Raw genomic sequence first — 15,935 nt, forward strand, 5'->3', positions numbered from 1 at the left:
TGATTTCTTATTAACTTTCTTAATATAAAAGCTCTAATCTGCATAACCTGCTTTGATTTTGTGAGAACTTTACACTACACCTGTTGCAGAGGGGGGTGGGGTGTTACACTAGCGCCAACCCAAACTCAGGCGCGGACCAATCAAAAGTCACAAAGTGGTCACGTGGTCAGAGGAGCTCACTCATCCAGCGCACCAGTCGGATAGTGGCGAGTTTGGGACGCGGCTTTGGGAGATAACGCACTACCGCGGACTATCCCTCGTTTTGGTGAACCGGTCTCGGGTCATACGTACTTTATTACGGATTTCTCACGGTTACGATGATAAAATACACCACGACAGGTAAGTTTGACGCGCGAGATTTTGGATTTGTAGACTGAGCTTTACGCGTGGCACTTGTTGGGGAGTTGTGGCCAAGAAGAACGCGTTGTCTGCTCCTCTTCTAACCCTGGTTACATCTAAACAAACCAGACAGTGCTTAACCATAAAGTACCGGTGTATACCAGAAGAACTGGACACATACTTGAGTACTGTTTTGATAATGTTGGCTACACGGCTTTTCCAATGTTTTCTAGCAGCTGTCTCAGTTTAAGTTTGTTTAATTAAACTCACTGAACTGCTTGCTAATCCATTACCTACTAATTAACATGTTTTATTATCTAAATCAGGCATGATGGAAAAGATTTGCTGTCAGTTAACATAAACAGTCTATTTGTCTATTTTCATTCCTATAAATTGCAGATAAATTGTATTGAAGTAGTGTAAAAGGGACTGGAAACAGACTAACTTGAACTTTGCTTTCTATTGATGCAAACTATAAGGTGATGTCTGTAGTATACTACCAGTAACTTGCTAAATAGAGTACTAACAACAATGTAATAGCTCTCTCTTCCTTCCAAACATTATTTAATTAGTAAGTCTGTTGTAGTGAATTTTTATTTCTATTGATTTATGTCATTGTGAGCACTTTACTTCATAAAACCAATATGTAGGCTATAATGTGATAAAACATCTTGTGTACTTCTCAAATGAGACATGTCTTTATACTTAAACACTATTTAATTAAGTCTGTTTTGGTCTGTCTTAGGTCTATTCATAAATGTTGTCACTGTTAACACGTTACCTCTTAAAACCTAATATGTATAATTTGATAAAACGTCTTGTGTACTTCTCAAAAGAGGGACTTGATATGCCTTTATACTTAAATTTCTTTAATAACCCTACTGAACAATAAGTCCATTCAGCTACAAGAGAAATCTGAGTCTTTTCTTCTCCTTGCAGTGTCATCCATCCCCGAAGTATTGCAGTGTTGTGTCTGAACATTGGCTTGAATACTGGAATAACTCCTCAACCGGCCTCTGGGCCACTGGACTCAGAGAAGACATGTTAGCGGCCATGCTTCGCCAGAGTTCAGGTGGTGGGTCTGGAGGTGGCAGCAGCAGCAACAGCACGAGTAGTGGAGCCAAAATTACAATGGGAATCTCCAGACTTTCCAGCTCCAGTCTTGGCTCCTCTGGCTCTGGAAATGCAGGACCATATGTATCAGGAAGAGGGAACAAGATTGGGTCAGTTGGTTCAGACAGTCCAGATGGTGCTCCTGTGTCTGACCCTCACTACATCATGCAGTTGGTTAGCGATGTGCGCAAGTTTGCAGATGTCCTTCTACAACTCAAAGAAGTGTTTAATTCTAAAGGTAAGAACTGGTATAACCTACTTCAATACTTAAACACGCAATCACAAAATACTATACTATTATCCGAGTCAGTTACATGGCCAAACCAAGGTCCATTTAGCAAAAGAAGTAATTTTGTCAGAGGCCTTTAAATGATTGCAAATTATATAAATGGTATACAGTATGTCTGAATTAGGGATGCACCTAGTATCCTGGCTGAGCCTATAAATTGATGTAATAAGACTATTTGTGGTTGTAGCTGACCTAAAGAGTTTCATTTACACAAAGTTGTTCTGCAGTTACATGAGGGATAAATAACTATGTAAACAGTATCTAAAAATTCTACCTAAATAGCTATATAACACATTTTTCATATTTTTGGTATCAGTTGATATCGGGTATTGGTAGATACTTAAAGAAAGCAGTAGTATCGAAATCGATATTGGAACTGAAAATGATGGACTGCTGCATCCCTAGTCTAAACCGTTTTAGAGTATTTACATCGTGTTTCTCAGTAACTGAAGATACTTTGGTGACCCCCTAGTCTAAAACAATCTGGACTACAGATTGGCATCACAAAATAATTATTTGTTGCTCATTGTCCTATCATAAACATTTAAAACTAACTATACAGGGCCAAAACAGGATTGGTTTATTCCTCACCAATTCTATAAAATGAAATTAAATCTAAATAATTTGCCAACACAGTCTCTCCAGAATCTATGGGAACCACTTTAGAGTAATTAAATTTTTTATGATAAGCATTGTGATTAGATGCGATTGGTGTTTTCAATAATAGGATTCTGTTCACAATATGCACATCCAAGAGCATTAACATTGGAGAAAAGACTGAAATATGAACTGTTAAACCAATACAAGAATCTCATGCATTTTCAGAACATGGGTTAGCACACACACACATAATAAGACTGGAGATAAGATTGAAATTGTCTAATATATAGTTTAGTTGTCTATGTGACTTAGTTTCCTTCATCATCTCTATTTTTTTGTTTCATTTTCTTTTTTAAATTGCAGCCCGACCCTACTCATTTCTTTTATTGCTCCCACTTATGAACCTTTGCCAATGAGTTCACTATCCTCTGTCTGTACTGGTTTAAAGCAGTTTGTTGGAACTGTTGCTAGAGGTTGGAAAATCACAGTCTTGAGTCAGCATCATGTTGCCACAATAGTTTTAGATGTGGGTATGTCTTTGTTAGGCGTGTGATTCATTTGAGGTGAAATCGTGGCCCCCCTTCTCCCTTCCCTGTTACTGTATTGAAAAGGATCATTTGTTTTGTATCATAATCTTAAGCGTGCAGGTACAAAGAGTACTTAAACGTGCATTGTGTCACTTTTTTGATGGAGGGTCTGACAACTCCTTGTCTCTATAGTTATTGTTTTGCCTAGTATGTCCCACAAAGCTTTAAACTCATCTGTCACCATGAAGATGAGCAGAAATGAAACTAAACCAGGATACAGGTCAGATCTGTGGAGAGGCAACCCCGCTCACAGTCAGAACGCCTATTTTTATAGATATTTTTAAGCAATAAAAACACTTGCAAAGGAATAAATGCAACATAGACAAGTTTAATAGCCTACTGGGAAACACTGAAGGCAGATAATCACATCCCAAGCAGGTGGCGGACCCTCTACCAGAAAAGTTACACAAAGCAATCTTGAGGTTTGATTCTCACTTATGCTGGTACAATAGGTGCTTAGTGTTAGCGTGGGCAAAGGGCTTTCTAATGGAATTTAACTGCCAGCGAAATCTAGTGTAAATAATGTTGCGTTCACCACAATGTACACAGTGCCAGTGCTATCTGCTGTTTTATCCCTTTGTGGCCTTGGCTCTGTGGTCACTCAACCTACCCCCAAATTTTTTCCACAGTAAACTACATATTGTTTCTCCTTGATATAGTCCTGGTTTATTCATGGTCAAGTCCAGGTTTAGTTCCCAGTTTAGTCCTACTTTTTATTGGTGTGCAAGTTTTAACAGTAAAGCTCCTTTTAAACAGTTATTGCATGCTAATACAAGAAGCAATAGGCTCAATTTTACTGTTTGTGTGAGAAAATTTGATTAAGGAAGGCCAGTTATAATGGAAAATGATGTATTCTTTTGAAGCTTCTTGAATTGCCTTAAAGATTAGATTACACTATACTTACTATGATGCCCTGCCTTACTCATGTGGTTGCCTATTACCAAATAAAGGAACAGGGCCTAGACATGTTACCTTTTGCATGCACACCTACTGTGGGTGGTTGCTACATTCCTGCTACGGTTTGTTTAGTCTTTCTCAGCAGATTTGTTTCAACCATTGCTTATTATATGCCATCTATGACACCCAACCCCTGGAAGAAGGAATTCCGAGCTTTCCCATTGTTGTCCAAGGAGGTCAGAGAACGTGCTTGACCCTGGCTGGACAGACTGGCACTGGAGAGAGTGGAGTGGGAATTGCAACAGACACTTTTTTTAATCTTGAAAGACTCTGTAGTGGGCTGTCAGCATGCGTGAGATCAAAGCAAGGAGTAATGGTGGAGAGTGATGTCTTATCCATATTGACCAGTGTAAAAAGAAATTAAAGCCAGAGGAGGTAACTTTTTTGCCACAGCTTAGACTAAAAAAAAGCATATCTTTTTTTCATTATGTGTGTTGTTATTCTTCTAAAAATTAGCTGCATCCTTGTCCTTACTGTGAGTGGACTTTCATCTCCACAAACTTGACTCTTACTTGGCCTGCCTCCTGTTTCCATAGCTGTAATCTTCATAATTATGTTTTTTATGATCGAGTCAATTTTCCGCTGTTGCTCTAGGTATCCAATCACACCACAAAAGTCTGTATAGTACCATTAGTCATCAGTGTTGAGAAGTAACTGAGTACATGTACAGAGAATACATATTTAGAATACAAATTTTGAGTAACTGTATATTGGTGTTAGGGATGTAACAATAACTGAAATATCGTGATATCGTATTGTCAAAGTTCTCACAATAATATTGTAAACCAAGTCTCTTTGCTTAAATTAAGAGTTATGGTGCAGCAATAGTAAAAAAAAAGATAGAAGGAACTACATAGACCATGATCCTTTGCTCCATTTCAGTGTAGACTACAAGAAGAAATAATAGTTCTAGGCACTTTTAAATAAGCATATTAACAGTTTTGTTAGCATCCACAAAATATCGCAATAAGTATCATACCATGAGATGTATATCGTGAAAATATCACACTGAGAGATTTGGATATTGTTACATCCCTATTCGTGAGCCTCCCCACCATATCGTATATATATATCCTACAGCTTTCCCACAACATTGAAATAAATATTGTATCGTGAGGTTCATACTCTGATGATATCGTATTGTGAGACTTGGATATTGTTACACCTGTAAATGGTACAGTTACTTTTTTCATTTGGTTGGTTCCAGTGTTACTTTTCTAAAAACAAAAGAACACACGGAATACACTTGATCACTCAATTTAGGCTTAAAACTGCCCATAACTAGTGAGAAAAATATAAGACACTGCTCGTGATGCGTGCAAGTGTGAATGGATTTTTCCTTCTTTGATGAGTGACTAATAAATACATAACAAATGGTGAAACAAATATAAAGCTGTTCCGTGTTTACACTATAATTTAGATGCAATGTTGTGTGAAAGTATTCAGAGTATTCAGAAGACAGTACTCTGATTGGACCATGTTACAAAATAAATTTTACCTCAAGTATTCAATATTCTGTAACTACATTTTCAAAGTAGTTAGTCATTCATTTTACCTGCACCTGTTTAAAATATTCTTAATAGTCTTAATAATGCTGTTATGTAATGGGAAACCCGGCACAGATAATAGATTTATTAGATAATTTTACAATTGTAGCAGTCAATTTGAGGTCATCAAAAACGCATTCATCGTCTTGTAATGGAATAAGACAGGATAGCTAACACCTAGACTCGTTATGTTTTTTTAAGAACCGGTTTGGTCCATTTGGTTTTGTGACTGGGAGTTGTAACAGTATTATCATATTTACTTCAAGAAGACAACAAATTAGAAGCTGTCACACAGCTTTGGAATTCATGTCAGTTTGACGGAAGTGCTATATTTTTATTAAGAAAAATATAAAGCTGCTTAAAAGCCGAAAATGTACCATAGACTACATATTTCAGATTGAAGAAGAATGAACAATGAATAGTAGGGTCCGCTAGTGGTAACATTTGCTGGATTAGGTTATTGGCTTCCAGATATCGGTTCAGATGATATCGTGGTTGGACCATAGATTGTATAGAATGTAAATGGACATAGTTAACGCACTAGCCTCCGCGTTTCAAGTGGGAAGTGTTTATGGAGGCGCTTCTGGCTCTTTTGACTCAGAGAACCTCATTTTGGTCTTAAAATGTTCATATTAACCCTGATCCTGGTGTTTTTATTTTGCCATTTTGTTTGTTAATACATTCCTATTCCTAATATATACCTGTCTCCAAATTCGTATCATTTAGTGTGATGATACAGTATTGATATTGTTGGATGCTGTATTGATATATCGGCCAGAGTATTTTTTTTTGGTGTATTTTACTAAATAATTTTCTTACAGCGCTACAGTTTTGTTGCTTGTTTAGTGGAAGGAAACTCAGCACATTTGACATTTTCACTGTTTTGAGGATAAAAATTTTGTGTTTTATATTAACTTTGCACAAGAAGGGGTTTAATAAAGACTTTTAGTATCACAGCCGTGATTTAGACTTTATTTTTTATTGAACCATATCGAATCGATTTGAAGTATATCAAATCGAAAGTGCGCTGTATCGAAGTATGTATTGTATTGGCAACTTCTTAATGATACCCAGCCCTAATCATGAGTGTCACACTTTAGTCCACTTCTATATACAGTCTATGTTACACATAAGGAAAATTATCTTTTTTTCCATATATTTTTACATTTGTCTTAGGATAAATTGCAGTAGTTACCAAAAAAACAGAGCTACAATGACACAAAAACTAAAATTAAAACACACAAAAAAAGTTGTAAACCAAAATTGTGTACTGAATGCCTCAGTATATCTATTAAAAATTTACTTAAAAAATCTCATCTTATCTCATGACATGTCTCGAAGAAATGATGTCTTGTGCCTCTCGTCCCATCCCTAGTTGATACAATGTGCTATACAAATAAAATTGGTAGTTTGTACATCCCTAATGAATAGACTAATACATACATTAAAGAATAGTCTGTCATGTTTAGACTTAAGGCAATCAGTTGTTATTGTCATGAGGAAACATCTGCACCATGTCATTATCTATAGCTCTTCAGGGCATTAACAGAGTGCGCTAACGCCTTGTCAAGGGCTGTGGGTTTGAGATGTGATTGGAGACGATTTAAATCCCTCCTCTAATTTATGCCCATAATGTCTGAGCCATGATCACAGTAGTTCAAACCTCTCATTACTCCGGTCTTTCACATGAGCTGAAGGGAAAACCTCTTTTAAACTTTAAGCGAGCCAATAGCAAAGGCCAAAAGTGGGTCTAAAGCAGTGAACCTACCAGGGCATGCTTTCATAGTTACAAGACTCTCATGCCTTTGACCCAGTACTTCTACAAAATAGTGCTTTGTGGATAATCTGCCATGTTTGAAGAGTTTGAAAAAAATGTTAGTTTCCATTCCCAAGACAGAAATAGCTTTTGGATTGCTCCCCATGGGGTTCCCTAATACCAGCCATAAATGGTAAAGTGGTGCCTGGTGTGTGCTGGTTGTGTTTTCTACAATGTAAATTAAACATGTGATAAGATTCAAGGTTATCAGAAGTGTTATCAGAAGTAAATCGGATACTATTTTTTTCATTATTTGTTTGTTGTCCTCTATAACATTTGCTACAGTTTGTTTTGACTTTCTTAAATTCATTGCTTTCTTACAAATTCTGCACAGTTGTTACATAAGCATTGTCAAAAGTAAAAAACACATACTAATAAACAATAAACTACATTACAAAGTCCACATGGTAATGAAGAGAGTACTTTTGAAAATGTATGTTGTCAAAAAAGAGCTCTCATCATGCATCGAGCCTAAAATGTGACATTTCCTGAACTATCATCAAAACTGTATTGAGCATCGAGGCTATCCCTATAGCACTGAACACTGAAACTGTAATTGTGACAACACTAGTTACATTTAGCAATCTTTTCACAGATTAAGACCTGTTGTACCTCTCCTCTTCTCTTGAATTTGAAAAAGTCAAGTGATCATCTATAATGCCAGGAAAATATGAGTAATGGCAATGCACTCATATGAAACAATTATTTTTCTACATCATCCACATCATGGCTTCCTGTATGGTCAAGTCTTGTTTGAACCTGCCACCTTTACGAGCACCACTTCTGTGTTATTTACCGTGATTTTCAAAGTCCCAGCCCGCTCCAGTGATCACATGTGATGGACATGGCTGTAATTGGTGTGGATTATTATTGGGAGGTGGGTCCTTGGAGGAGGGTCACAGAGGACATTTTGAGGACCAGGAGTAGAACTGCTGGAGAAGGTGCCCCTCGTGCCTTTTGTGTTTTATGGTGAATAGGGGCCTCCAAAGCCTCTCCATCATAAGATTAGACTCCCAAACATGTGGCCCCCTTAGCATGTCTTCATTCTGGTCAATAACAGGCTGTGTGTGTTCCTGTGTGCGTACATGCATGTGAGTGTGTGTATGTGTGTGTTTGTGCGTGTTCCTGTGCGTGTGTGTGTGCTTGTGTGTGGAATGGAGTTGCTCCCGAATTGAATGAACAAATTCAGAAACCAAATAGACTGCCGTGAGACGGTGTATGTTTATTTTTTATTTTGTTTGACCACATAAATACAACTTAATATATTTAAGATATTAACTTTATGCCTGTCCATGGAGATTTTGCATGCTTTAAATTGTTATAGAATCAGTGTTAAAGATCCAGATAAATAAATATCTGTCATAGATCTGTTATAAGTCTGTTGTCGTGGCGATACACGGCAAATACAAGCAGTAATGTTCTACAGTAAGGCATTAAACTTACTTATCTTGCATTTATTCAATTACATATGTTTTTATTGCTAGAAATACATTCTTACCGTGAGTGGGATAGCCTCTCCACTGATCTGACCTGCTCGTTTCCATGGAGATAGATGTGTTTAATTCCATTATGTAGTAGTCAAAGCATCTTCACTGTTCTTCATGGCAGATCCTGTATCAGAAAAGCTACACTGTGCAAATTTAAAGTGCTAAAATTGTTCTTTAATCCATACAGACCCATTTTAATGTAGACACTATAGTTCATCTGTTAGTGTTATTATGATACTGAGGTTTCAAACTTGATTTAAAGAATACTTTATACTCAATTCCAATACAATTCTCAATTCCCCCAATTTTTTGACATTTTCAGCATTAAATAATAGTACTTTCTTTTTTTTCACCATGTGGTCTTATATCTGTGTAATCCCTCAGCCATCCAGGTGGCTTCCATAGTAGTCCATGAGCGTATACCAGCCCATGTGCTCTTATATTTGTTCTGATTCAGCTCAAGATCATTCTAAAGCCATTCAGGAAACGTGAATGTGACTTTCTTTAGTATCGATACTTCCTCAAATTACTATCTAGTCTGTTTTAGTATTAGATTTTCAATACTTTTAACAATATTTTGTGTCTAACATTATACCATGACCTGAGCACAAACCCCCTGATGGTTGTTTTTTCCACTTCAGATGTGCCTTACATGATTGGAGGACATCTATATTTAGCGTTTTGTTATTATGTTGTTATTATGTTATGCACAGGTGTGTCATCACAGCTCTCATGCTTCACTTCTGACTGAAAGATGAGCACCAGTTTACTCCGTCAGCAGCTTAACCCCACAATTACACCTGCCACTGAACAAGGCGGGTGCTCCAAACCTCACAGTGAATGGACTGAGCAATTACCTTAATGACTGTAGAATCTGGATTAGTTAATGACGACAGAGTGTTTGACCAATCACTGGCGAAGTCAAGTTACGCATACTACAATTTAGGGTTGGGCGATAAATGACAAAAAATATCTATCTGTATTGATTCATCTTGATTTTTGATTCAGTCTTATTTCTCCTTTTAAAAAAACAAAATAAAAATGACTTTCCGTATTGATTTCCTGACTATGAGTGGCTTTAAAGGTGCATTGTGTTTTCTTTGGAGATGTTATTGCTTTGTCTAGAATGTTTCTCAGTATGGTGTTAAAACCTTCTATCTCCATGGAGACCAAATCAGACCAAGTTACAGTTCTAATCTGTGGAGAGGCAACCCCGCTCACAGTCAGAATGCCTGTTTTTCTCTGTATTTTTGAGCTATAAAACCACCTGTAAATGAATAAACATAAGGTAAAGCTGTTTAATGTCATACTGTGGAACATTCTAGGCAGAGCAATGACATATCCTTGGAAACAAGCCGGTGACTCACCCCCAACAAAAAGTTGCATAGTGCACCTTTAAGTCACTTAAACGTTTCCTCACTTTTGTCATACCTTTTTGTCATGGAAAGATACACTTTGATTTAAGAATTACATAAATAAAGTGAAAAAGCAAAACAATTACCACAGACACATATTTATTAACCATTTTCTCTTTATCAGCTTTCCTTAATTATTTCCCCTTTTCCTGGAATTCCTGCCTGCTTAGTGGCTTGTAACAGCTCATACCAGAGTCTGTACTCAGTTACAGTGTGGTACCACTGGAAGACTCATACTAGTATATTGCACAATTCATTCTTTCTTTCTTTATGGGAAGGATTGGTGTTAATGTATGTAGGCCACTTTTGTCAGACCTCCATTGCCATTAGTCACAGTTGTAATTTATTTGCGTTGATGCCCTGTCAGCTGCATGTACTTCTTTCTGTCACAAGAGGTGAGTCACATGTGTCTTTGGTTAATGAGTGTTTTGGCTTTGAGGTCCACTGCTCACTGAGAATCATCGGCCACTGCTTGGTAAATATTAACAAGTGGTCACCAAAATAGCTTTTCTCAGTGTGATGTAATGTATAATAAAAGGTTTAAGTATTGACGAAGATGTGACTAATATACGAGATTGTTTTTTTATTGACTCTTGTGAGTTTTTGGACATTTTTTTGGCCTTTTTGGAATGTTGTTACCTCCTCAAAAACATACCTGGAGTTGTGTTTTGTTTCATTCACATGTTTGTGTAATCCTTTATTATTAGTCTGGCTACATCTTTAAACCGCAAAATGCTCTGTTACACCTTGTGATGTCATAAAGTAGCCGTTTTCAGCTGCCTTTTACATTTTGTTCACTAGAGATTGGTAATTCCTGTGCTGAAATTATCCAAATGATTGTAGTGAAGAAGGTGTATGGAGTTTAAAAACACAGTGGAGCACTTCCCGTATTACCATATGACATCACGAGGTGGAACAAAGTGTTTTTCCTTTTTGTTTGAGAGAAGAACTCAGCCTAAATATGCAGGATTTGTGTGTTTAAAATTTGTGAATGAAACAAAACACAACTCCAGGTACGTTTTTGACGAGGAAACAGCATTATATAACATGAATCAGAAAACATTGTATCGATCTTTTAACTCTTGCTGGAACACATAATATTTTACCATTTTTGTATTTGCATTGCATTCAAAAACTCTTGGTCAGTGCGTGTTTTCTTTGAAATTGAAATAAGCTCATCTAAAGAGATTTCTAAGTAAAGACCTTAGGTAATTCTTGGTCTGTATCAGCTAATGCCATGTGTTTGTGAGAAAATTATTGTTGTCTTTCTGAATTCCAGCTATGACGTTAAAGCTTTGTGGGAAACTGGATCTTAGTCGAGTCCTCAGAGAACTGCCCCGATGTTTTTTTGTTGTTTTCTAATACCCCCCTTGTGAAATACCTTCCTAAAATTAGCCCTATACTTGGTTATTTCCCCTCTCCAGACTGTCTTAATGACTTAAACTATGCTGTGTTTGGACAGTCCTGCGTAATAGGTCTGGGATCTGCTGTAAAACATGTCAGAGCTTCTTCTTGCCTCAAAAATGTTCCTTTTATGGTCCTATTTGCAATGACTATATTAAAACCCATTGTAAATTACCCACAAGGCCCCAAGTCAACTCCATTGCTTTGAAGTTTTGAAGCTCAAGTTACCTCTTGTGTTTCTCGTCCTAAATTAATTTCCCGAAAACCGCAAGATTTAATCATTTGCCCACTTATCCTGTTAACTAAGCTGTCCAACAGGATTTATTACATTATCTTAAGTGATTTGCCCGCGCCTTGTTTAAAAGCACAGCAGCGCAGTTGGATCTCAAAGATTAAAGTGTACTCAGTTGTGACATATGGTATACCCTGCTTTATCCGCCGGAGACATAACAAGGCTTCAAATTATTCTCAACCCACTGCAGACTTTGTCTAGTCAAGCAGAATGGGGCAATTAAAGTGCAAGGCTAAACCGATGCAATTCATTAGCATTTAAAGGTCCTATATTATGCACAATTGACAAAATTGTGAGCTTTAAGCCATGTTACTACTCAAAAGATACATGAAATTTAGTTTTGTTTCAATCACGTGCTTGAGTAACCCTTTATTATTAGTCAGTGCACAACTCCAGAACTCAAAATGCATGGTTCCACCTTGTTACGTCATCTAAATTAACAGCTACATTTTACCTTTAGTTCAGTAGAGATTGGCAATTCCAGGTCTGATATTGTCCAAATGATTCTACTGAAGGTGTGTGGAGTTTAAAAGCACAGTGCAACATTTCCTGTACTACCAAATGACATCACAAGGGTGTTTTCTGTTTGAGATTGAATGAAATAAAACATAACTCCAGCTAAGTTTTTGATGAGGAAACAACATTATAATATGGATCAGAAAATGGCATAATATGGGCCCTTTTAATAATCGGACTATGTTCAAAGTTCACATTTTAAACATTAACTGAAATATGGACTGACAACAAATACAATAATTATTTGTTGATTTAAAAAATTGATTTTATGCAGAAAAAGACAGAATATTTTGTTGTTTGTGGAAGAAATTGTACTTCAAACATTGAAGCACTTGAAGTTTGTTTCCATTCAAACTATTATTATGAATATTCTTGCAGCCCAACATCATAGTAGATTTGTACATTGTTTATAAGGAATCTCTCTCTTTCTCTACCTCCTCCTCTCCTTTTAACTTCTCTTCGGAGAGATTTACACTTCTGGGCGCAGTGTTTTTTCTGCTTGGGTTGTATTGTTCCAGACGCCTGTCAATGTCTGCTGCTCACTTTGATTCAGGTCCAGGATTCCCACACACGAGCAGCCAAACCCCAAACACACCAGTCACACCAGGCCAGACTCAGGGGAGGCCAGAGAGGTGCACGAACACTCACTGAACCGAACTGTGAAGGACAAATATACAAATATAGATAGCTGTTTAATGTCTAGATTTTTTTGAAGTGATGTTTGAGGCAACATAAGACAAAAGGACAAAATATTATGTTGCTCCATCCATGCTTTATTCACTTCACTTTCAGCAATCACCATTTTGAACCAAGCTGTAAATGAGAAAAGTGTAATTTAATGTGGAGTTCTTTTAGTGATTTTAAAGTATAAATAATACCACAAAGACATTTTTTTTAGTCTTAGCATAAGCTCTTATGCTAGTTCTGATAAAGCTCAAAATCATACAAAAAATTATTTTTAGTTGAGTTTTTGAATACTTTTGACAACCCTACATCACATTCATTTAATGTTTTTTAAAAGGTCACACAGGCCACAGGACAATTGTTCTATTACTTCACCCTTTAAATGACATAATAATTTCCGTACCATTTTGAACCGAGCTGTGAATGACAAATATAGAACGTACTTTAATGTGTAGATGTGAAGAGAGATATGAAATATCAGTTTGTAATTGTTTCCAGTTTATAAAGTTACATAAGGGAAGGGCTGTTGGCTGTTGTTTTCCTCACTAAATAATTATTATTATTTTGGTAGTCACTTCTCAGAGGCACTCCTGAGATAGTCGGTAGGTATGTTGAGCTTAACATTTGAGGCCAGCATTATCTCATTGTCTACTGTGCTACTTAGATTTTTGAGCACATTATACTGTAGTGTTCTCATGATACTAAAATTTCAAACTTGATTTTGACACCAAAGAATAGACTTTATACTTTGTAAGACTCTTTCTTTAGACAATAGAATGTGATTTTCAACATTGAATAATATTACTTTATTTAATATTACCATGTGGCTTTATATCTGTCCAATCTGTGTGGTCTCTCCATAGTGGTCCATGGCTGTATTTCTCTATGTGGTCTTATGCTTGTTCTGATATTTTTGTCCTGTGAATGCGACCTTTTTAGTAGTGAATGATGTATCTAGTTTTGATAATAGTTTTAGTATTGATTATCATCTGATTTTTGATCATTTTGACAGCCCTAATACACATTTTGTTCATGTATCATATTAAATTGGCTTCATTACTCAATAAATAAACAACAGATTTCATGTTTGACCTCTGATATTACCTTTCCAAGCTTGTTGCCTTGGACAGATGGCAAAATGATCTTAAGTAGCTCTCAAATCTGTAGTCCATTCTCCTATTGTCATTTAAATCACCCACTTGATCTGAGGCGTTGTCTTTATTGTATTATTGACATATTTTTGGCACTTATCTCCATCCATATCATAGTTTTATATCAATGACTAATCACTGCATATTTCATTACACCACTACATAGTCAAAACAAGCCTGCGTCCTTGACAGTCACCAGTTGGGAATGAAGATATGTTTATTCTATAGGTATTGCATTAGCATGTGGGTGTTTCTCTTTGGTACACAATCCTCTGCTATGAGCTACATTGTCCTTGTGTTTTGCATGTAAGTGGTGCAAAGGTTAAGAATTTTCTCTTTAAAGTAAGATTAGCCATCCTTAAATGCACTTTCTAATTTCACAAGTTCACAATATACAGTACATCAGTAGTTGGTGTTGTCTAGATACTAAAATTTAAACTTGATTTTGATATTGTTTTATACTAACACAGCTCAAAATCATTCTAAAGCTATTCAGGAAAGGTTCATTTTTGTCCTGTGAATGTGAATTTTAGTATCGATACTTGCTCAAATTAGTATTATGACTCAATACTAGTTTTAGTGTCGATTAGTATCTGATTTAGACTGCTGCCCCTGCGACCCGGCCCAGAATAAGTGGAAGAAAATGGATGGATTGTATCTGCTTTTCAATACTTTTGACAAACCTGTCAAAAATCACTCTATATTTATTTAACTATAATGACTAGGCATTTATACAGGCTGATAGTTATATACTCAAATTTCTAAATAAACACAATTCACCTTAAGTCATTTTCTTCTCTATGTTGATCTAATATTTATTTTGGATTTTGCAGTCTCGTGAAGGTTTGTGTTGTTAAAGCACACAGACGCCATTCTTCGAGGATTATAGTGGAGCTTAACAGTATCCTTTTGTTCTCGGAGCTGGGTTTACAGCTCACCTCTCTGTCCCTCCTCCTGACAGGTGCGCTCCAAGAGGCCAAACTTCACACTTACTGGATAGATTTTCCTCATCCTGGAATTGCTGTAAACCCCTTTTTATTCAAAATCTTTGGAGGAAGACTGTAGATTCTTCAGTGATCAGTTTAGTTGCCAGATTAAAGGCTACACACTCAGTATATTGTATAGAGTTTCTTAAATGAAGCATAGCTGGGATACCAGTGTTGCACAGTGGAGAAACGGGAAGTGTGATGGTTGAGGAGAGGACAGATCATGAACCGACATGTGGCCTGTTTTTTCAGCATTGAGTGACCACTTCAAAAAAAGACAAAATAATAGCCAAAAACCTTTTTAACCATCCGATTTGTATGAAAAAAAAGTACCCAAAGGTAAACTTGCTCTTTTTTAGTTCACAATAATTGTATCGATTGTATGCATTTTTTATTTTTTTTTTTTACACCAGACGCCTGTTATGTTTTTGCTACTTATTACCAGTTATATTTTAACTCTTTATTTTAATATATTGTGAGGTGTGATCTACTGCATCCAATTAATTTGACTTGTGGATCAATAAAGTTGGTCTAATTCTAAGTATTTTAATAATATATAGTATGTTCAATTTAGAGTCTAAAAATTAACTATATGATGTCGTTGTATTGAAACTATATTGTACAATGCCACAATGTGTTCTGTATATTGATTAAAATACATTTTTAAAAATCCTCATTATCATTAACATAGAGTCATAGAGTAAAAATGTGTTCTGAATGGGCATCTGGTATAAAATGATGCAAAGCAACCC

The 15,935-nt window shown here is 36.3% G+C and overlaps 1 protein-coding gene across 1 annotated transcript in view; it reads left to right on the top strand.

Moving 5' to 3' along the window:
- The first annotated feature begins 223 nt into the window (after positions 1 to 223).
- arhgap29a (Rho GTPase activating protein 29a) overlaps positions 224 to 15,935 on the top strand; it is a 54,799-nt gene continuing 39,087 nt past the window's right edge. Inside the window, exons 1-2 of the mRNA XM_020930493.2 lie at positions 224 to 339; positions 1,279 to 1,690. Coding sequence (XP_020786152.2) covers positions 1,381 to 1,690 — 310 coding nt within the window. The 5' untranslated portion in view covers positions 224 to 339; positions 1,279 to 1,380. The remainder of the gene's footprint in view (positions 340 to 1,278; positions 1,691 to 15,935) is intronic.

Source organism: Boleophthalmus pectinirostris, unplaced genomic scaffold (genome assembly GCF_026225935.1).
Source record: "Boleophthalmus pectinirostris isolate CB_2022bp ecotype Guang Dong unplaced genomic scaffold, ASM2622593v1 HiC_scaffold_15, whole genome shotgun sequence".
Taxonomy (NCBI): Eukaryota; Metazoa; Chordata; class Actinopteri; order Gobiiformes; family Gobiidae; genus Boleophthalmus; species Boleophthalmus pectinirostris.